The sequence below is a fragment of the Canis lupus genome, chromosome 12 (genome assembly GCF_011100685.1).
Source record: "Canis lupus familiaris isolate Mischka breed German Shepherd chromosome 12, alternate assembly UU_Cfam_GSD_1.0, whole genome shotgun sequence".
In the NCBI taxonomy this organism is placed as follows: domain Eukaryota; kingdom Metazoa; phylum Chordata; class Mammalia; order Carnivora; family Canidae; genus Canis; species Canis lupus.
The window spans coordinates 4,069,175-4,091,402 of NC_049233.1; the positions used below are offsets into that span (position 1 = coordinate 4,069,175).

Sequence of the window (22,228 nt, forward strand, 5' to 3'; positions counted from 1 at the left end):
TCAAAAAAACAGAAAATAACAAGTGTTGGCAGGGAGGGGAGAAATGGGAATTCTTGTGCACTGTTGATGGGAGAGTAAAATGGTACAGCCACTATGGAAAACAGTATGGCGGTTCCTCAAAAAATTAAAAATACAACTGTCACATGGTCTAGCAATTCCACTTCTAGATGGATACCCAAGAGAACTAAAAGTAGGCTCTCAAAGAAATATTTCTATACCCTTGTTCATAGCAGCATCATTCATAGTACTAAAAGGCAGAAGCAATCCAAGTATCCATTGATGTATGAATGCATTCTAAAAGTGCAGTATAGGCAGCCCGGGTGGCTCAGGGGTTTAGGGCTGCCTTCAGTCCAGGGTGTGATCCTGGAGACCTGGGATCGAGTCCTGCATCAGGCTCTCTGCAAGGAGCCTGCTTCTCCCTCTGCCTGTGTCTCTGCCCCTCTCTCTCTCTCTCATGAATAAATAAAATCTTTAAAAATAAATAAATAGGGATCCCTGGGTGGCGCAGCGGTTTGGCGCCTGCCTTTGGCCCAGGGCGCGATACTGCAGACCCGGGATCGAATCCCACATCGGGCTCCCGGTGCATGGAGCCTGCTTCTCCCTCTGCCTGTGTCTCTGCGCCTCTCTCTCTCTCTCTCTGTGGCTATCATAAATAAATAAAAATTTAAAAAAAAAATAAATAAAAATAAATAAATAAAATAAAAGTGTTGTATATACATATAATTGAATATTATTCAGCCTTAAAAAAGAAGGAAATTCTGATCCATGCTACAATTTGGATGAACCTTCAGGACATTATGCTAAGTGAAATAAGGCAGTCACCAAAAGACAAATCCTATAATACTGTATGAAACCACTTATATGAGGTACCTAGAGGTGTCAAATTTATACAGACAGAAAGTAGGATGGTGATGTCAAGGGCTGGAGAGAGAGAGAGAAATGAGAAGTTATTATTTCATGGGTACAGAGTTTCAGTTTCACAAGATAAAAATACTAGAAGTGGATAGTGATGATGGTTGAATAACAACGTGAAAGCACTTAATGCCACTGAATCATATACTTATAAATGGTTAAGATGATAAATTTTGTTATGTGTATTTCACCACAATTAAAACATACAAAAAATACCCTGAAGCCCAGTAACTTTAAGTTAGTCCTCCAAGGGGCACCTGGGTGCATGGCTCAATTGGAGAGCCTGCTTCTACCTCTGCACCTCCCCCTGCTTGTTCTTTCTCTATCTCTATCTCTCTCTCTCTCAAATAAATAAAATCTTTTAAAAACCCTAAAACCTTAGTTCTTCAAGGCCAAATCAGTAATACATTATGTGGCAGAATGAAAAACAAAAACAGAAGTCAGCTATTTTTAATCCTAATCTAGTGCTTATCTATAATACCATGTAGCACTCCCATCCCTGGTCAGTTTTGAATGTTCCACCAATCAGGAAAGAGATAACAGTTAACACAGACAACTATTCCTGGCAAAAAAAAGATGGAAATATTAACATTCTCATTATTTAAACTTCTATAGCCTACAAATAAAGCATAATCTGAGTGGGTAACAGCACAACTGCAGGAAATTAAGATAGATTACAAGTACACTGAAGCAACTTAAAATACTAATTTGAGTACAGTTAAGTTTAAGAATAATGCAGGGAATCAAAACTACAGCTACAGCACCAAGAGCCAAACTTATGCAAGTGGCATAAAAATACAGATTAAACGGACATTTTAACAATCATTTTGGCAGTTATGTTGAAAAGCACTTAAACATAATGCTGGATAAAAAGGACTTAATATTTAAATATTATCCATTTTATATGCAAATAGGTAGAAAGATAGCTGGTGTTTTTTTTTTGTTTTGTTTTGTTTTTTGTTTTTTTTTTTTGTTGTTTTTTAAATGATAGTCACACAGAGAGAGAGAGGCAGAGACACAGGCAGAGGGAGAAGCAGGCTCCACGCACCGGGAGCCTGACGTGGGACTCGTCTCCAGGATCGCGCCCCGGGCCAAAGGCAGGCGCTAAACCGCTGCGCCACCCAGGGATCCCTGGTGTTCTTTTTCTTTCACTACTACTGCTGAATTTCTCAACCAGTTTGACTAGCACACACTTGGAACTTCTTGCTATCTGTAGTATTTTCATCAAAGGACAATTTAAAATAGAATATTTAAGCAGAAATACTTCCAACTAAGTATTTAGTTCATCAGAAAGTCAAATTTATTTTTTTAATTTATTTAATTAATTAATTTATTTTTATGGTAGTCACAGAGAGAGAGAGAGAGAGAGGCAGAGACACAGGCAGAGGGAGAAGCAGGCTCCACGCAACGGGAGCCTGACGTGGGACTCGATCCCGGGTCTCCAAGATCGCACCCTGGGCCAAAGGCAGGCGCCAAACCGTTGCGCCACCCAGGGATCCCCAGAAAGTCAAATTTAAACCACTGATTTACCTAATTCAAACTTAAATATACATATATTTTTAAAAAGGCCATTCCTCTTTGTACACATGCTTCTAAGATGAAGTTTAATTTAGGACTATGATACCTTTCTATAGAGTTACTATGTATGTTCTGAATACTTAAAGGCATAACAAGACATAGGCCCCATTTGTCTTTTTTAGAAATTCAAATCTTGTATCTTTGACATAATTATGGACAAAAAGTAGTAAACAGCATTACAGATGACAATTAGTTATTCCTGGTGAAAGCTTTTCTGTCCTAGAGATCTGGTAACACACTACATTAACTCTGTTCTCCCTTCCCCCTCCTCCTAAAAGAGGACAGGCTTTGTTTCTGGCTTCAGAGAAACTGCTGCCAGTCAACATCACCATCCAAGCAGGACCAATGCAAGAACTAGCAAAACAAAACCCCTTCCTCCTCAATGTTCTCTCCAGAATTACATTACAGACCTCACATTCACTGACAAGTCAGAGTCAAAGACAGTGACAAAGCAGAACTTCCTAAATGTTTCTTCATTCTCCTCCTCACATTTTTACTTTCTCCTTCATTTCTTTGGTCTGGCATATCTTGCACAAGCACCCTGTCCTCTTTCATTTCCTATTGCAGCCTCCTAATAGGCCAAATTATTTTCCTGGCTCAAATCTGGGCACAGACCTTTGGAGAAATGAATAAGTACTCATTCCTAAGCTGAAGAAGGTCTAGCAAAATCCACACATGTGGGATCTTAGGGTTCACTTATGACCATCTGGACTTGTCAATCCTCTAAAAGAAAGTCAATCTCACTACTCACACACATTTGAGGTGTACAGCATATACAGACGCCTCTCCTAGGTCCCTTAGTCTGGGCCATGATAGCTGCTACTCATCTCTCTTCCAGATGACTGATGGTGTAAATATTCCTCAGAGTACTATCACCTCCAATCCATTTTCCATTCTTTCCCACACAAAATTCTCACTCATGTCAAACTGCACAAGTCACACTTAACCAGAGTTTATGCTTACTTATTGCAGTCTGAAAATGTGATGCCTTGTCCCTGTCACCAATCTGAATCCATTTAGTTCAAATACCACATATTAGGGCAAGCCTTTCTAGACCATTTGATCTAGAAAGTTTTTTTCTAATATTTATTATTGAAGAGAAGTATTTTTAATAGACTTTATTTTTCAAGATTTTATTTTTAGAACAGTTTTTAGGTTCACAGCAACACCGAGAAGATGCATATATCCTCTCTACCTCCATCTATGTACAACCTCCTCCACTATCAACATCCCTCACCAAGGGAATATTTGTTATAATCAATGAACCTACACAGGCACATCATTATGTTCCAAGTCCATACTTCATATTAGAGGTTACTCTTGGTGTTGTACATTCTGTGGGTTTTGATAAATGCATAATGATGTGCATCCACCACTATGGTATCATACAGAATAATCTTACTGCCCTAAAAATCCTCTGCACTCTGCCTATTCATCCCTCCCTCCCCTGGCCTTCACTGATCTTTTTACTGTCTCCAGTTTTGCCTTTTCCAGAATGTCATATAGGAATCATACAGGATGTAGCCTTTTCAAATCGGCTTCTTTCACTTAAGAGATATGCATTAGGGGGATTCCTGGGTGGCTCAGTGGTTTAGCGCCTGGCTTCGGCCTAGGGCATGACCCTGGAGTCCCCGGATCGAATCCCACATCGGGCTCCCTGCATGGAGCCTGCTTCTCCCTCTGCCTGTGTCTCTGCCTCTCTGTGTGTCTCTCATGAATAAATAAATAAAAATTAAAAAAAAAAAAGATACGCATTAAAAATTTCTCCATGCCTTTTCATGGAATAAGTGCTCATTTCTTTTTAGTGCTAGAAGTATTCCATTGTCTGGATGTACCAGTTTATTTACCCATTTACCTATTGATAACATCTTGGTTGCGTTCAATTTTTTGCAATTATGAATAAAACAGTTATAAACACAGCAAGAGTATTTGTTTTATAAGAAACTTTCAAACAGTCTTCCAAAGTGACTAACTATACCATCTTGCACTCACGTTCACAGTAAATGACAGTTCCTGTGGCTCCACATTCTCACCAGCACTTGGTGGTGTCAATGTTCTGGATTTGGTGCATTTAATAGGTAAAGAGTAACTATCATGTTTTAATTTAATTGGCAATTCTCCAATGATGTGATAATGACAACTTTTCAAATGCTTATTTGCTATCTATATATCTTCTCTGGTGCAATGTCTTTTTTACATTTAGATTTATGATCCATTTTGAGTTCATTTTTGCCAAGGATATATAAGATCTGTGTCTAGATTCACTTTTTTTTTTTTTTAATGATACTCACAGAGAGAGAGAGAGAGGGGGGCAGAGACACAGGCAGAGGGAGAAGCAGGCTCCATGCACTGGGAGCCCGTTGTGGGATTCGATCCCGGGTCTCCAGGATCGCGCCCTGGGCCAAAGGCAGGCACCAAACCGCTGCGCCACCCAGGGATCCCTAGATTCACTTCTTTGCATGTAGATATCTAGTTGATTCAGCACCATTTGTTGAAAAGACTATCTTTTCTCCATTGTCTTTGCTTTTAAAGATTTATTTATTTGACAGAGAAAGAGAGAGCAAGCATGCACAAGCAGGGGGAATGGCAGGCAGAGGGAGAAGCAGGCCCCCCATGGAGTAGGGAGCCTGATGCAGGGCTCAATCCCAGGACCACGGGATCATGACCTGAGTTGAAAGCAGACACTTAACTGACTGAGCTGCCCAGGCGCCCCTGTCTTTGCTTCTTTATGAAAGATCAGCTGACTGTATCTGTATCCATTTCTGGACCTTCTATTCTGTTGTTCTATCAAACTATTAGTTTATTCTTTCACCAATACCACGTGGTCTTGATTACTGTAGCTTTATATAATAAGTCTTGAAGTCAGGGAGTATCATTTCTTCACCTTTGTCTTTCTCTAATATGAGTTGGCTACTCTGGGTAGCATCTTCACAAAAAATTTAGAATCAATCAGTTGATATCGACACAAAAACCTGCCGTAATTCTGACTGGGAATGTGTTGAATCTATTGATCAAGATGGGAAGAAATAACATCTTGACAACACTGTCTTCCTACCTGTGAACATGGAAAACCTTTCCTCTTACTTAATTCTTTGATTTCTTTCATCAGAGTTGTATTGTTTTCCCTCATATAAATCTTGTTCATATTGTGACAGATTTATACTTTGGTATTTCATTTTGGAGGGATGCTAACATAATTTCAAATTCAAGTTGTTCATTGCTAGTGTTACAGGAAAGTGATTGACTTTTACATATTAACTTTGTATAATTGCTTATTAGTTCCAGGAGTTTTAGTCATTTTTTAAATTATCTATATAGATAGTCATCTGCAAAAAAGTACAGTTTTAGCTCTTCTTTCCCAATCTATATACCTTATTTCCTTTATTTGTGTTATCACATTAGCTATAACTTCCACTATGATGCTGAAAAGCAGTGGTCTTTTCCTTGCCTTATTTCTGATCTTAGAGGGAAAGTTTCTAATTTCTCACCATTATTTTTTTTTAAGATTTATTTATTCATGAGAGAGAGAGAGAGAGAGAGAGAGAGAGAGAGAGGCAGAGACACAGGCAGAGGGAGAAGCAGGCTCCATGCAGGAAGCCCGACGTGGGACTCGATCCCAGGTCCCCAGGATCAGGCCCTGGGCTGAAGGCGGCGCTAAACCGCTGAGTTACCCGGGCTGCCCAAGGATAAATTTCTTTAAAAGATAAAAGCCTATTCATATTTTCTACTTCTTCCTGTGTAAGCTTTGGCAGATTACATCTTTCAAAGAACTGGTCCATTACATCTAGGCACAGAGTTGCTCATAATATGCCTTTATTATCCTTTTAATGTTCACAGGTTCTGTAGTAATGTCCCTTCTTTCATTTCTTATTTTAGTAATTTGGGTCTTGTCTTAGCCTATCTAGAGGCTTACTGATTTATTTATTTTTTTATTTATTTATGATAGTCACACAGAGGGCGGGGGGGGCAGAGACACAGGCAGAGGGAGAAGCAGGCTCCATGCACTGGGAGCCCGACGTGGGATTCGATCCCGGGTCTCCAGGATTACGCCCTGGGCCAAAGGCAGGCGCCAAACCGCTGCACCACCCAGGGATCCCAAGGCTTACTGATTTAAATGATCTTTTCAAAGAACCAGTTTCTGGTTTTGCTGATTTTCTCTATTGACTTTCTATTTGTAATTTCATTGATTCTTGATCTAATTTTTATTATTTTTCTTCTGTGTACTTTGGATTTAACTTGCTCTTCTTTTTCTAGTTTCTTAAGATAAAAGCTTTTAAGATTATAGATTTTAGGCCTTTTTTCACATTAAGCTGAATATTCTTCTGCCTTGGGTATTCAACACAAATGTTCAACACCTTTCTGATTTTAGGACCTAGAATCTCCGACTTCACCATTAAGATCCCACGAGAACTCCAAAAACAAAACAAAACAAAACAAAAAACAAAAAACAGATCCCTGGGATATCTGAGATGACAGAAGCCTTAAGGAATCTTTACTAAGTAGTTAATACAAAACAAGTTAACAGTTGAGGAGTGACTACTGTACTACAGGTTTCACAATATAGTCAGGTCTTTTAATAATAATAACAAAATGCTAAAATAATAACAGCATCTAACAATTAATGCTTATCATGCCAGATGCTGGTTTATAAACTTTTACATGCATTAACTCTCTAATTCCCTCAAAATCCTATGAAGTAGGTACTGTTTTCCTTATTTTATAGATTAAAAAAATCTGTCACTAAGAGATAAAATAATTTCCTACCAGTCATATTCCTAATTACTATTAACCAGAAGTCAAAACCAGATGGTATGATTTCAGAGCCCACACTACGACTCTATTGCCCTATATGTTACTAATATAAAATTTATGAATTTAACTATAAGTAAGCCAAAAAAGTTATGTTTTACTCATTCTTAGCAAGCAGCCCAGATTCTATTATTCAGATGGCTGTCTAATACATCTATTATTTTATCATTATTTATACACTTTGCCCCACCTCAGCAAAAAGAATTAGCAACCCACAGAGACAGAAGGCACATTAGTTGTTGCCAGAGGCTATGACAATAGGGAGTGATTGTTTAATGGGCATGGGGTTTCCTTTTGGTGTAATAAGAATGTGTGGGAGCTAAATAGATGACAATTGTACAATATTGCAAATGTACTAAATGCCACAGAGTTGTACACTTTAACATTTTACCACAATATATATATATATTTATTTATTATTATTTATTTAAATGGGACATCTTTTTTTTTCTTTTCTTTTTTTTTTTTTTAAAGATTTATTCATGAGATACACAGAGAGAGGCAGAAACAGAAGCAGAGGGAGAAGCTGGCTCAATGCAGGGAGGCCGTATACAGGACTCGAACCCTGGGACTGCGGGATCACGCCCTGAGCCGAAGGCAGACGCTCAACCGCTAAGTTACCCAGGCATCCCTTACCACAATTTTTTAAAAGAAGAATTATCTAGGGCAGGCTGGGTGGCTCAACTGGTTAAGTGTCGAACTCTGCACCGGGCATGGAGTCTGCTTAGGATTCTCTCTCCCACTGCCCTTCCCTGACCCTGTCTCTCTCTTTCCCTCTTGAAAGCAAGCAAGCAAGCAACCAAGAAGGAAATAAGAGAAAAGAAAAGAATTATCTACAATATTTTGATTAATAATAATCCAATGGAATGATATTCAACTCCTAAAAATTGTGTTTTTGAAGAGTATTTAACAAGGGGAAAGATCCTAAAATATTAGTGAGTAGGGAAAAAAGTAGGTTACACAACTGTGTAGCATAACATCAAATTTGAAAAATAAATTTTTATTTTTATTTATTTATTTTTTTGAAAAATAAATTTTTAAAAAAATATTTGGACACATACATTAACAGTGTTTATATCCATATAGAAGAGTAAATATTTTGTTTTCTTCTTTATATTTTTTGTATATTCTAAGTTCTATATTTCTTTTATTATCAGAAAAAATACACTTATAAAAGAATTTAATTGCAAATACCTAATAAGTTTAGTGATATAACAGACTTAAAAGTCCCTCAAATAAGAGAACACAAAACATATAAAATGATTGAAATAAATTCAAATATATCAATAAACATTAAATGTGAGTAATCTAAATATACCAATTAGAAGACAGAGATGATCAGACTGGGTGAAAAGTTAGTCTAACTATATGCTGTCTCCAAGAAACTCCAAATATATAGACACAGGTAGGTTGAAAGTAAAAGGCTGGAAAAGGATATATCACGTAAACACTAATCAAAGAAAGCTAGAATGGCTCTATTAATATCAAAGTAGACTTCAGAGTGAAGAAAATTATCAGGGAAAAGGGGGACATTACACAAAAATAAATGGGTCATTCACCTAGAAGACATAATTTTAAATGTGTATGCACCTAACAACTGACCTTCAAAATAAATGGACCAAACACTGACAGAACTGAAAGAAGAAATACGCAAATCCAAAGCTGTAGGTAGAGACTTCAACACTTCATTTTCAATAATAGATAGAACTATTAGACTAAAACAAGCAAATGATAAAGACACAGAGAAATTGAAAAACCAATACCAACCAACTGGATCTAACTGACAGTTATACAACACTCCACTCAAGATACCAGAACACTCTTTTGAAGTATGCATAAAATATTCACGAACAACCCCCCCCCCCCAAAAAAAAAATATTCACAAACAAGACAGACAATATCTTCTGGGACAAAAACATCTTAACAAATTCAAAGAACCAAAATCAAAATAAATTGTGTTCTCTGACCATAATGGAATGAAACTAGAAATGATTAAATAAGGTAATGGGAAAACCATCAAACATTTGGAAATTTAACAACACATTTCTATATAACCCATGGCTCAAAGAGAAATTTCTCAAGAGAAATTAGAAAATATTTTTGAGTGAATAAAAATAAAAACACAATATTTCAAAATTTGTGCTATGTAGCTAAAAGTAATGCTTAGAGGGAAATTTACAGTTGCTATAAAGTAAGTGTTTATGCCCCCATCCCCAAATTCTTATGTTGAAACCTAATCTCCAATGTGATTGTATTTGGCAGTGGGGCCTTAGGAAGATGATTAGGTTGAGGGTAGAGTCTTCAAGAATGGGTTAAGAATGCTCTTAAGAAAAAACAAACAACCACCGAGAGAGCCCTTACTCTCTGCCTTGTGAGAACATAGAAGACAGCCTTCTATGAACTAAGAAGCAAACAGCAGACACCCAATCTGCTGGAGTTTTGACCTCAGACTTCCCAACCTCTAGAACTGTGGGAAATAAATTTGTTTACAACACACTTCATCTATAATAGGTTTGTTACAGCAGCCCAAATGGGCTAAGAAAATAGTTTTAAACACCTATATTATAAAAGAAAGGTCTCGGGTCAACCTTAGCTTCCATCTTAAGATGGAAGGGCTAAACAATTAAAAGCAGAAATACAATAACTGAAAACAGAAAAATAAAGAAAAATCAATGAAACTAAAGACTGGTTCTCTGAAAATACCAATAAAATTAAGAAATCTAGCAAGAAAAAAGGAGAGAAGTGGTGCCTGGGTGGCTCAGTCGGTTAAGCATCTGCCTTTGGTTCAGTCATGATACCAGGGTCCTGGGATCCAGCCCTGCACTGGGCTCCCTGATCAATGGGAGCCTGGTTCTCCCTCTCCTCCCTGGTTTGTGCTCTCTCAATAAAATAAATAAAATCTCTTTTTTTAAAAAAAAAGCAAAAAGAAAAAAGGACAAAAAACATAAAACATCAAGAATGAGAGAAGAGGGGGCGCCTGGGTGGTTCAATAGTTAAGCATCTGACTTGATTTCGGCTCGGGTCATGATCTCCAGGTTGTGGAACCAAGCTGCACGTGGGCCTCTGAGCCTGGTGTGGAGTATGCCTATCCTTCTCCCTCTGCTCCTCCCCCCCCCAGGTGCGTCCACACACGCATGAGCTCCCTCTCTCTCAGGAAGGAAGGGAGGGAGGGAAAGAAAGAAAGAAGAAAGAAAACCTTAAAAAAAAAAAAAAAAAAGAATGAGAGAAGAGATTATTACTACTGACAGAAGGCATTAAAACAATAACAAAGGTACTACAAACAACTCTACACACAAAAATTTGACAATTTAGTGAAAAGGACCAATTCCTTGAAATTAACCAAAGTCATCCAAGATGAAATAGACAACTTGAACAGATCTATAACTATGACAATATACTGTAGTAATTTTAATTCCAAAGAGAACCCTCCCAGATGATTTCACTGGCAAATTTCTTAAAAGAAAAACACCCCCATTTCTATACAATTTCTTAAAGGAAAAAAAAATTAGCACAACATATTAGTTTATAGAACTGCATTGTCCATGAGGCAGGCTACTGGCCACAGACAGATAGCTATTGATTACCAAAAATGTGGCTACAGCCTCATGTTGAAATGACCCTATTTTGGCTATCCTAACATAAAATATATTACTTTGAACATTTTTAAAAGTCCTCACATAAGATTTAGGTCAGAGGTAGGATCTGTTTTCTTAATCACTTCTGATTTCTAAACATAAAACAGAAACTAAAACTAAAAAGAAAAAATGACTTTGAAGTGGCTACTAAGCCACAGCTTAACTCACTCTAGAATTCAATTGCTCTCAAAATCATCTCAAAACAAAGTACAAGCAAAACTCTTAGAAATCAAGTGGGAGGGGGGAACGCCTGAGTGGTGCAGTTGGTTGAGTGTCTGACTCGTGGCTTCAGTTTGGTCATGATCTCAGTGTGGGATCCATGCTCAATGTGGAGCCTGCTTGGGATTCTCTCTCCCTCCCTCCCTGCTTGTGTTCTCTTTCTCTCACAAATACATAAATACACCTTAAAAAAAAAAAAGAAAAAAGAAAGAAATCAAGAGGAACTGGAAGAACACTGATCACTACAAATCAAAATCCAGAGGTTAACAGGTACACATAGCATTCCTTTCTAGAGCCCCAAGGTCCAATACTGACAACTCTCTTTGTAAAGAAAGGGAAGTACAAGCTCTTTAGAGATAAAAGGAGAAAAATAAAGAAAGCTTTAAAAAATGTAATTTTTTTTTAGAATGAACTGATTTCTAAATGACAAGTATCTTTGCTGTTTCAGGGAAAAACCCCTTAGAGTATTATGGGGCTAGAGTCAAAGCATCATTTACAGGAACAGAATGCATTTGCTTTTCAGTAAGGAGACACCCTTTTCAAAGACTCCCACCTTTAACTACAAGACTAATGGGAGGTTTCTAAAAATACAGTAATGGCTACATTCTGAGCAGTAATTGAGGAATATAAATTCCATCTGAAAAACTAAGATATCAGATAAAGCTTAAGAGACCAATACATGGATCATTTTAGACACTAATCATCAATCTGTTACAAAATAACCACACAATTTTCAGCAGGTTTATAGCACATACTGATAAAGTAGGTATTCACGATTTGAATGGAAAGCAATTATGCTTGCTTCCTTACTTTTATAAGAGATATGATCTGGCCTAATTCAGTAGAAACTGCACACAATGGCACTTACTAAAACTTCCCATCATATGATAATCCAGTAAAACCTTAAGAATTTCTCACGTGAAACAATTTCAACATATATGGACATATTTTTTTTTTGAGAAGTGGAAATATACATATCCCGTCATGTCCTTTTTTCCTCATTTTTATTATTTCTGAAATTAAAAGTATCATATAATCAAATGTGTTCATTTAATATAATGGCTCTACCCTCCCCTCCCTGCAAGAAAGGTAATCATTAAATGAATGATGTATATTAAAATTGCTATCACATAAGATCAAAGAAATGCAGTTTTTACGTGTTTTACTATGATAGGGTTATGCTAAGTAACAACACTTTTTAAAAAAAATATTTTCTATCTGACTTTTTTTTAAAGATTTTTATTTATTTATTCATGAGAAACACACAGAGAGAGAGAGAGAGAGAGAGGCAGAGACACAGGCAGAAGGAGTAGCAGACTCCATGCAGGAAGCCTGACATGGGACTCGATCCCAGGTCTCCGGGATCACAGCCTGGACCGAAGGCGGCGCTAAACTGCTGAGCCACAGGGCTGCCCTAACTAAAAACACTTTTAAACTAGATCCAGCCCCCAGCTACAGCCCTTACCAATGCATACACACAAAAGAGGGATTCTATATACGTATTTTTTTTAAAGATTTATTTATTTATGATAGACATAGAGAGAGGCAGAGACACAGACAGAGGGAGAAGCAGGCTCCATGCTGGGAGCCCTATGCGGGACTCAATCCCGAGACTCCAGGATCGCGCCCTGGGCCAAAGGCAGGCGCGAAACCGCTGAGCCACCCAGGGATTCCCTATATACATATTTTTTTAAAAGCAAATTATGCTTAAGTATTTAATCTTTAAAATTGTCAGGGATTTTATAACTATTTTCTTTTTAATAAGAAATATATTCATATTTTAAGAAAGAATTATATTTGGTTAAAAACATTTTTAAGGGGGCTCTTGAGTGGCTCAGTGGTTGAGTGTCTGCCTTTGGCTCAGGTGTGATCTCAGGGTCCTGGGATCAGCTTGCCACAGGGAGCCTACTTCTCCCTATGCGTATGTCTCTGTCTCTGTCTGTGTGTTTCTCATAAATAAATAAATAAGATCTTTAAAATCAAAATAAAACAACATTTTTTAAGGAACTGTCATGTCAATCCCTAAATTTTGAATCCTTGAAACCTAACATTCTAGATCAGAGAAGTTTCTGTTAACAACAAAAGGGCTTTAGCTACCATAAGAAAAATAGATGCTGCTTTCAAATTATATTTTGCCCTTCTATCAAACATATATACACACACACACACATATATGTATTAAACGTATATATATACATATATATATGTATATTCTTCTGATTTCTTGATTTTCTATGTTCCAAACAGGTTCATGACACATATGTGCATTTTAGAGGCTAATCTGAACACTACAGCCATTTTACATTGCCTTCGACTCATTTGGAACTACCTAGACACAACCACCAAATAATTACCACCATCTGGTAACACTACCACCAACAGTAGGCTTTCTTCTCTGAAGCTGAAATAGCAAATCACCTGATAGACTTAATATTAATCTTACAACATAAACATATTTAAGGATTCCAGATTCATTTACATTTGAGACGTCCCTTCTAATAAAAACATTTCCTACACAAGTCACAATCAGCTTAGGCTAGAAGGGCTACTCATATTTCTGATATTACAGAATTCTAGAGACCAGAATCCAAACAAAGAATGCCTTACTGAGGATCTTCTAGAAGCAAATGAGGCAACCTTTTGAGTATAACATATAAAAGAGAAAAGTTCTAATGGTAAGGTCAACTAAATAGACATTTTTCCAAAGATATCTAGATGGCTAACAGACACATGAAAAGATGCTCAGTAACACCAATCATCAGGAAAATGAAAATTAAAACCAAAATGTAATACCATCTCGCACCTGTCAGAATGGTTATTATCAAAAGATAAGAAATATCAAGGCTTTTTGTTTTTTGTAAAGTAGGCTCCATGCCCAACATTGGGCTCAAACTCACGACCTCAAGTCATTCTTTAACTGGAGAAGATGTAAGAACTTTAAAAAGTTTTAGGAAATAAACTGTGGTTTATATAGAGCACCCAATAAGTTTCCTAGCATGTGGGACTTATTATGGCTTAGGAACTTAATAAGGTAAGTTCCAGGGGCACCTGGGTGGCACAGTCGGTTAAGCATCTGACTCTTGGTTTCGACTCAGGTCGTGATCTCAGGGTGGTGAGGAGCCCCGCATCAGGCTCCCTACTCAGCAAGAAGTCTGCTGGAGATCTTCTTTTTCTCTCTTCCTCTCTCTCTCCCACACCTGCTCTCCCTAAAATAAATACATCTTTTAAAAAATGAGGAAAGTTCCATTTCTACCTCAGAAAAATGAAATGAATAACATGTAAGTATTTAATGTACATTTGCAATGTCCCTAGGAACCCATGTGAACTATTAAAAAGAAGAGCTACTTCAAGCGGGAGAAACCTTCATTAGCAGATGATGACCACACTATTACTTCATCTTAGCTTACTTCACAACCAGAATGCCTGCACAGGAGTAAATCTCTCTTACAGAACTGGGAAGAGGGTACTCTATTATTGGAAGAGAGGAAGCATATTACTGTTGGTATCAAGACTAAAATGGTGACAACCACTCATGCTGCTTACTGCTTCCCAAGAGTCAAGTGTCCTAAGTGTTCTTAAGAAGTGTGCCATCTGGGATCTCTGGGTGGCGCAGCAGTTTGGCGCCTGCCTTTGGCCCAGGGCGCGATCCTGGAGACCTGGGATCGAATCCCACGTCGGGCTCCCAGTGCATGGAGCCTGCTTCTCCCTCTGCCTGTGTCTTTGCCTCTCTCTCTCTCTCTCTGTGTGTGTGTGACTATCATTAAAAAAAAAAAAAAAAGTGTGCCATCTTCTAGAAGGCAGGAACTCCTTTGAAGAACACTGATATTTACCCAACTACCTAAGAGTCGCCTCACCAATATTAATCCCATCCTCATCCCTAACTTACTCTAGAAATGTAGAGAAGACTTGGGGACTAATACCCCATCTACCCTAAGCTCTGACAGGAACCAATACCCTGCAGTCAAAGTTTCTTTGTGAACCCCATGTAGTAGTGAAGACCAAATTAATGACAAAGATCATTTTATCAAAATGATAAAACTACTTTTCTTAATTTATAGCTATAATTTATAACTTTTACTGAACACCATATTATTATCTCTTGTCTTCAGTTTCCTCATCCATAAAATGTAGCCAATACTTCCTTTATAAAAAGTAATTTATATGTACACAGCCCAATACAGTGTCTGACATACAGCAGGTATTAAATAACAGGTTGCTTTTATCTAAAAAGCAAATCTGTAAAAGAAGATAAAAGAAAATATTTGGGTTTGAAAATAAAGCTGCCAGGAATCAGATATGATTAGAAATGTGTGCGGTCAAAAAGGATTGCTGGTAAAGATAAATATGTGAAGCTAAGGTATTTAGTAAGGGCCAAGGGCCATATACACACACCCCACATAATGAAGAACTGTCCATACAACACACCAACAGCACCTCTCTTGAGAGATTCTCAGAGCACAGCCAACTGAAAATGGGTAGGTGCCCCACTTTATAAATTATTCAATATAGCAAAAATTCCCTTTGAGGACAAGAAATGAACTGAAACAACAGAAGTCTTATTATAAAAAATAAAGAAAATTATTCTTTCTAGAGAAGACCATCTAAAGACTGTAGAAGAGACCACCCACCAAAAACAAAACAAATAAACTTTGCTGTTAAGACAGGAAGATGAGACCCAAGGTAGTTACCTAACTTGTACAAGTTTGTGTCCAGGCAACCTAGGCCTACTTTCCAAACACTTTCCACTATACTATACTCTATGAGCTTACAAGGTGAGAGCAGAAAAACTGGGAAGGGTAAAGAATGCTTAACAAGGCAGGTTTTTTTTCATGTGCTCATAGCTATGGTTTTATGTATACTATATCACATTCTGCCAGCAATCTACCATGTCTGCTATCAGCATGTATTATGATCAATAGTAATCTGGATTCAGTGAAATATTGTAATATTACAGAATTATATTCTTTACTAGAGAAGATGAACCGTTTACAAACTCTAGGTCACACAGCACCAGAGGTCATCAGAGAAGGCAAGAAGGCAAACAAAGCTTAAGGAGGCTCCTAATTCAACAAGATCAGTTTCATTTTTAGGTTTTCCCTTTTTTTGAAGGGGCATTCATAAATGCTCTTATAAAGGAAAGGGTTCTACTGATTTTTTTAAAATGCTTTGAAAATCATGGAAGTAAATCAATTATTAAGATCTCTTGAAGGTATTAGATTTCACAAAGTCCTGAGAAACAATTCACAGATTATATGACCACAAAAGGCTTTAAATTCTTTATTGCCTCCAAAGCTAGTATATTTATACCTACCTCTAGAATTGATGACAGATGTTATAGGTACAAATTTTAATGTCCCACATAGTGATAATTTTTATATTACCACTAAAACACACCACACGACCAGAGTTTTGAAACACTAGAGAACAGTAAGAAGCAGTATCTTTGCATCAAAGGGATTTTTTTTAAAGTCACATCCCTCCCTTAAAAACACTGACATTCATTTAAAAAAAATCTCCACTCTGCTTTGGGCTCAGCTTTCTGAAGTTACAAAATAAATAAGACATGTATCACCTTACGTTTTAAAGGTATGTGAGGGATTCATCGAATTTAATTGGGTAGAAAGAGGAAAAATGCCAAAGAGACGTAAGGGGGTAAGTGCAGAGAAACTGCAATGGCTGGCGGGGAGAAAATGCAAATGGGATCTCAGCAGTGGAAGAAGCTAGTTGATCCTTGAACAACATAGGTTTGAACTGCCCAGATCCACTTATACATGGATTTTTTTAAAAATAAATATAGCGCAGTACTGTAAATGTATTTTCTCAATTTTCTGAAAAACAGCTTACTTTACCAGAACAGAACAGCACAGTATATAATACATATAACTACAAAACATGTGTTAATTAGCTGTTAATATTATTGGTAAGGTTTCTGGTCAACAGGCTATTAGTAAAGTTTTCGGGGAGTCAAAAACTTATGGGGGCATCTGGGTGGCTCAGTTGGTTGAGCATCTGCCTTCAGCTCAAGTCATGATTCAGGGGTCCTAGGATGGAGCCCTACATCAGGCTCCTTGCTCAGCAGGGGAGTCTCTCTCTCTCTCTCTCTCGTTCTCTCTCAAAATAAATAAATAAAATCTTAAAAAAAAAGTTATGCTGGATTTTCACATGTCAGCATCCCCAACCCCCTATGCTGTTCAAGGGTTAACTGTACAGGTACAAAGGTTCTTAGAAAAAGTAGCCTGAAAAGGGAGTCCAGAGGGAAAAAACAAGTAATTTCTGCATTCTGATACATGATTGCATATTCATTTGTCATTCAACAAATAGTTCACAGTCTAGCAGGAGAGAAGGATGAGTAAAAAGTAAACAAACACCTAAAATACAATGTGTCAAGCGTAATAACAAGCTCGTGCATAATATTAATGAAAAAAGGAGGGATGAATTTCCATGGGGTAGTGAGGAGAGTAAGCAAGGAGGGAAGGAGGAATGGTGACTTCATCCCTGAGGATGAATTTACTGGAAAGAGAAAAGATATTTCTGGCGATAGGAACAACATGAGCAAGGACATGGTGAAGTGAAAGCATGTGGTGTCTTTGGGGACTGGCTGTGGGGGAGTAAAGAGGAGACTGACAATGAAAGTGAAAATGAGGCCAGATCGTGAGCAGCTTTAAGCCCCACGCCAAGGAACTGGGCTTCAGGACAGTAAGCAGGGAGGTTTCAGGCAAAGAATGATGTCATATAAGCACTATGAGACACCCTTTCTAACATTAAGATTTTTTTTTTGAGGCTACTAAAAATATGTAGTTTCCCCTGGTTGCAAAAACACAGAGACGAACATTAATTCCAGGACCCCTTGAAATCACTCCAAAGGCCCCACTGGCCTTGGGTCCAGTTAGGAGCTCCCAGAGGGTGGGAACTATTCACTATATATATTTTTTTGGATTACCAGGACATGGGATATAGTGGAACCAAGAAGAACCAGTTTGTGACAAAGGACGGTTAAGACTGAACAAAATATGACTCCAAGGTTCCTGACTGATCACCTCGGTGGGGTGTTGTTGAGAAGAATGTAAGTTTTGCCTGGAAGATAATAAGATTCAGAAATCTACAAGATGTCTACATGTTCTGTCCAAAAGCAGTTAAAACATAGGGTTGGAGCTCCAAAAAGAGTTTGCAGACACAGAGATGAATCTGAACATTGCCATGTACACTGAACTGGTGACAGCTGAACCTACATGGATGGATGAGGTCACTGAGCATGAAGAGGACCCAGCTCAGACACTAGCAATCCTGGGGCAAAGATGAAACTAGACAGAGAGAGATCATTCAGAAGAGGAGAAACAAGACAGGTATCATGTGAGCCTAGGAAGATATAGATTTCAAAAAACACTTGGAGCAGGTGCCAAATGACAGAGGGGTAAGCTAGTATGAAGACTACGTGGCTGCTGAATTTGGAAACTGGGTAGTCTCTGATTTTCATTTCTCTAGAGTGGAGAAAGAATAGACTAGGTTGAAGAACAAATGAAAAAGGGAAGAAGAGGCAGTTTAGCTTACTCTGCTCAAAAAGTATACCCATAAAGAGTGGAGAGAGGTGTCGTCAGGTCCTCAGGTTGGGAGAAGTACACACATTATGCATTATCTTTTTTAGGACTTATATCTAGAGACTCTGAGAACAAGGACTGCCTTTAGCATTTCTATAGCACCTACTAGATTATATAATAAAAAGAGCAGAACTACTAAATCATTGTTTAGAATGCACAATAGATATATATCTATATATCTATATCTATCTATATATATATCTCACACACTATCTATATATATATCTCACACACTTCACTAAATTTTAACTAAACTGCTAGTGTAAAAGGGAGAGCACTAGACTGAATCTGTTAGATAGTCACTGAATGAAAATCATTTACCTGCATGGGGTGACTGTTTAAAAGAGGTCATGCCTTGTTATGTAATTTGACAGGCTCTGTGAGCAACACTGGGAATGCTGTAAGATATTACCTTAATTCCTTCACCCCGGGCTGCATAAGAACATACTCACCTCCATAGTAGAGTCCTGTAGCAGTGCACATCCGCCACTGTCCCTGATACATTCCTGCTCTGCTGGGGCTGCACATCTGGACGCTGACATCTGCAATCTCCTGGGGCTCTAGCGATCTCACCATCACCATGTTCACATGTCCAAATTGGTCTCCCCCGACATATTTAAGACAAACCCCTGGAGGCCAGGCCTCTGCCCCTGAGTTCAAGCAAAAGAAAAAAATGTTAGGCAATTAGTGGTCCTATGCTGGGTGCAGTTCATTACAAAACTGTAGAAGAGCCCTTTTTCTCTTTCACACATACGTGAACCTAGCCACATATCCTTGAGCTATAAAATGTCACAAGACTGACCAGAAGGAATTATCAGAGTTAACAACCTCTGACCAACAGTCTATCCCTAAGATAAGGCACATATGACCAAAGCAAGGCAGTTCCTCAAGAAAATGTGTTTTAAGAGACCCCAGGAAAGGCCACCCATCACACCGAATCTGCAGAACCTAACTAAGAATGATGTCTGCGAAGAGCTGTGGAAATGAAGCATAGGCCACATCTTTGGAGGCCTGCTTTCTTCACTAAGGTTACTTACACATGCCCATTTTCACTAGAACTTTTTAAGCTAATTCTAAGTAAAAACATATTTGATTGTCACCAGTTTTTCTATCAAGGCAAGCTGATGAAACACATGAGGAATAATTTCTATATTATGTTCTTTTTAAAACTTTTCCCCTGATGTATGACTTTTCCTTCTGGAGTCCTTAACTATGAAAAGACCAAGGTGCAAATGACCCTACAAGTTCGAGAGAGAGGAGTCAAGTGAAAGTTTCATTTTCAGGTTCAAACAAGTAGTGGGGAAAACAGGAACAGTGGGGTGAACTCCCCTGGTAACAACACACTGATCTGTGGTCTCAGAGGTGAATGACACCAGCAAGAGGTACCTGCACAAAGAGTAGGAATAGCAATACAAAGACAAGGCACGGGCAGAAACGTCTTTCCTTCTTTGGTCTTTCCTCCTTTGGAAGTGACAAAGATCTTATTTGGGTACCTCCTCCTGTGTACCTGTAAACTAATCCAAAATAAGCAATCCATATATGGACTAGTTCTGAGAGCCAAAGGGCCACACAGTGACTAGAGGCTATCTTTCTGGTGAAATCTCTCCAGTATACTCTTTTTTACTACAGACAGAAACCTCTATATATCTTTTGGGGGGGATACATAAATTCACTATAAAAAATAAATCACTGTGAAAAAATGGGCATGGCAGGACTCTAGGACAAAGCATGCTTGAAATGTAACTCCTGAGAGCATTCTAGGATGCCTCAATACCTTGTTCTCAAAGTGTGAGACTGGTTTTGATATACTCGATGACTTACTACTGAAAAGGGAATCACAGAGAAAGGTAACTACAGCTCTACTGCTGAGATCTCAGTCCCATAACGAATGGCACATTCTGTGGCTCTTGGATCTGAAGGGGTAGCAGATGAAACAGTAAGCACAATGTTTTGTCAGACCCTCTTAAAAACATACCTGCTAGCAAAGTGCTCTCCTTAAGTTAACATTATAAAGGGCAACCACTGCTGGTGGAAAGCTTGTGATGATACCCTGGCAATACATGCAAATTGTTTCTCATTTCTGGAGCCCATGGTCTTGGCAAAAGCGTATTTGTCTGAGGTCAAGAATAGTAGCAGCTGGCATGGAGCACCTTGGAAATTGCCAGTCTCTTTAAAGACCAAGATCCAAGAGAAAAGTTAAGCTGCTATATTAGGGTTGAATTCACAATTATTCTTTCAAACACACACACGTACACATGCACACACCTGTAACAAGACATGTTAGTATGAAAACCCAAGAATGTCTGATTTTGAACTTCTAAGAAAATGAAAACCAAGACTGGGTGTGGGAAATACTTGGCTGTCCTGCACAGACAACCATAAGCAGCTGAGATGGACAGAGCTCTCAGCTATGCAAAAGAGGAGTGCCAATATTCTCTAGGGAGACTGCGTTAGTTGGTAAACATGAAGCGATTAACAAATTATGCAGCTACTGTCCTGATCTTTTTTAATATGCCAGATACTCTATTCGTATGGTGCCTGGGGAGCTTGTTGGAGAAAAAAAGTTGATGAGTTATCCACCATCAACCCTAAAGTATTAATTTACTATAAAGTGAAGAACCAATCATTTACCTTATAAGAATTACCAATAGTGTTTACTAAGACATTTAGTTCTTACAGCCTGGTAAGTCATGTAACTCTAAAAAGGTCAAAGATACTAGTTCTTAACACAGAAGGAAAGGAAATACTGGTAAGGGGCATGGACCACCAGCATATCTAAAATCTAGATTTGAGAAGTATAATACAACAGACCTTCATATTAAGTCTCAGTTACAAATTGGCTTAATGGAGGGTAGATACATCTAAAAGAAAAGAAAGACCAATCTGTGTTTTATGACTTAAGTATCACAAGCACACATTTGATCAAGGCTATGATTCTCCAGTTATCATAGAATATAATTTTATTCAAAAAAATTAAAAGTAAAAACAAAACAAAAAATCCTGACATATGGCAACTTGAGATGATAGAGAACACGGCAAAAAATGAAATAAAAGTCCACCAGTTCCAGAAAGCCTGGATTTACTAGGTATAAGTGATTACAGAAACAGTTGGAAGATAGTAAGGAACATCCAGAGACCAATGAGGAAGACAAACCTTGATAAAGACCTATTCTTTTTAAGCCCTAAAAGTCTGGAGACTACATTTCAAATTAAGCTGCATGTGAACAGGGACCTTCATTGATCTTGTCACTATTTTCTTCCTGTACTTGATATAAAGTGACTGGAATATAATAAAATTTGCTGAATGGATGAAGCAGAATTGCCTTTTCTATAGTCGTCCTGAAGAGAAAGGCAGAAATTAACTGTTTTAAGGAGCCAAAAGAAAAATGGAGGAAACAGTTGTTCTTTCTTAAGTTCTTTTCTCAACTCTTATGTTCACAAATAAAGTTGACTGTGAAGCCACTTTCTCATACAACAATC

The 22,228-nt window shown here is 38.0% G+C and overlaps 1 protein-coding gene across 2 annotated transcripts in view; it reads right to left on the minus strand.

Annotated features, from left to right (window-relative positions):
- ILRUN (inflammation and lipid regulator with UBA-like and NBR1-like domains) overlaps window positions 1-22,228 on the minus strand; it is a 94,488-nt gene that overhangs the window by 31,177 nt on the left and 41,083 nt on the right. The window contains exon 3 of one of the 2 annotated variants that reach the window (XM_038553796.1): window positions 19,201-19,398. The exons of the other annotated variant lie outside the window; for it this stretch is intronic. Within the exon in view, the coding sequence (XP_038409724.1) occupies window positions 19,201-19,398 (198 nt within the window). The remainder of the gene's footprint in view (window positions 1-19,200; window positions 19,399-22,228) is intronic. 2 annotated transcript variants of the gene reach the window in all.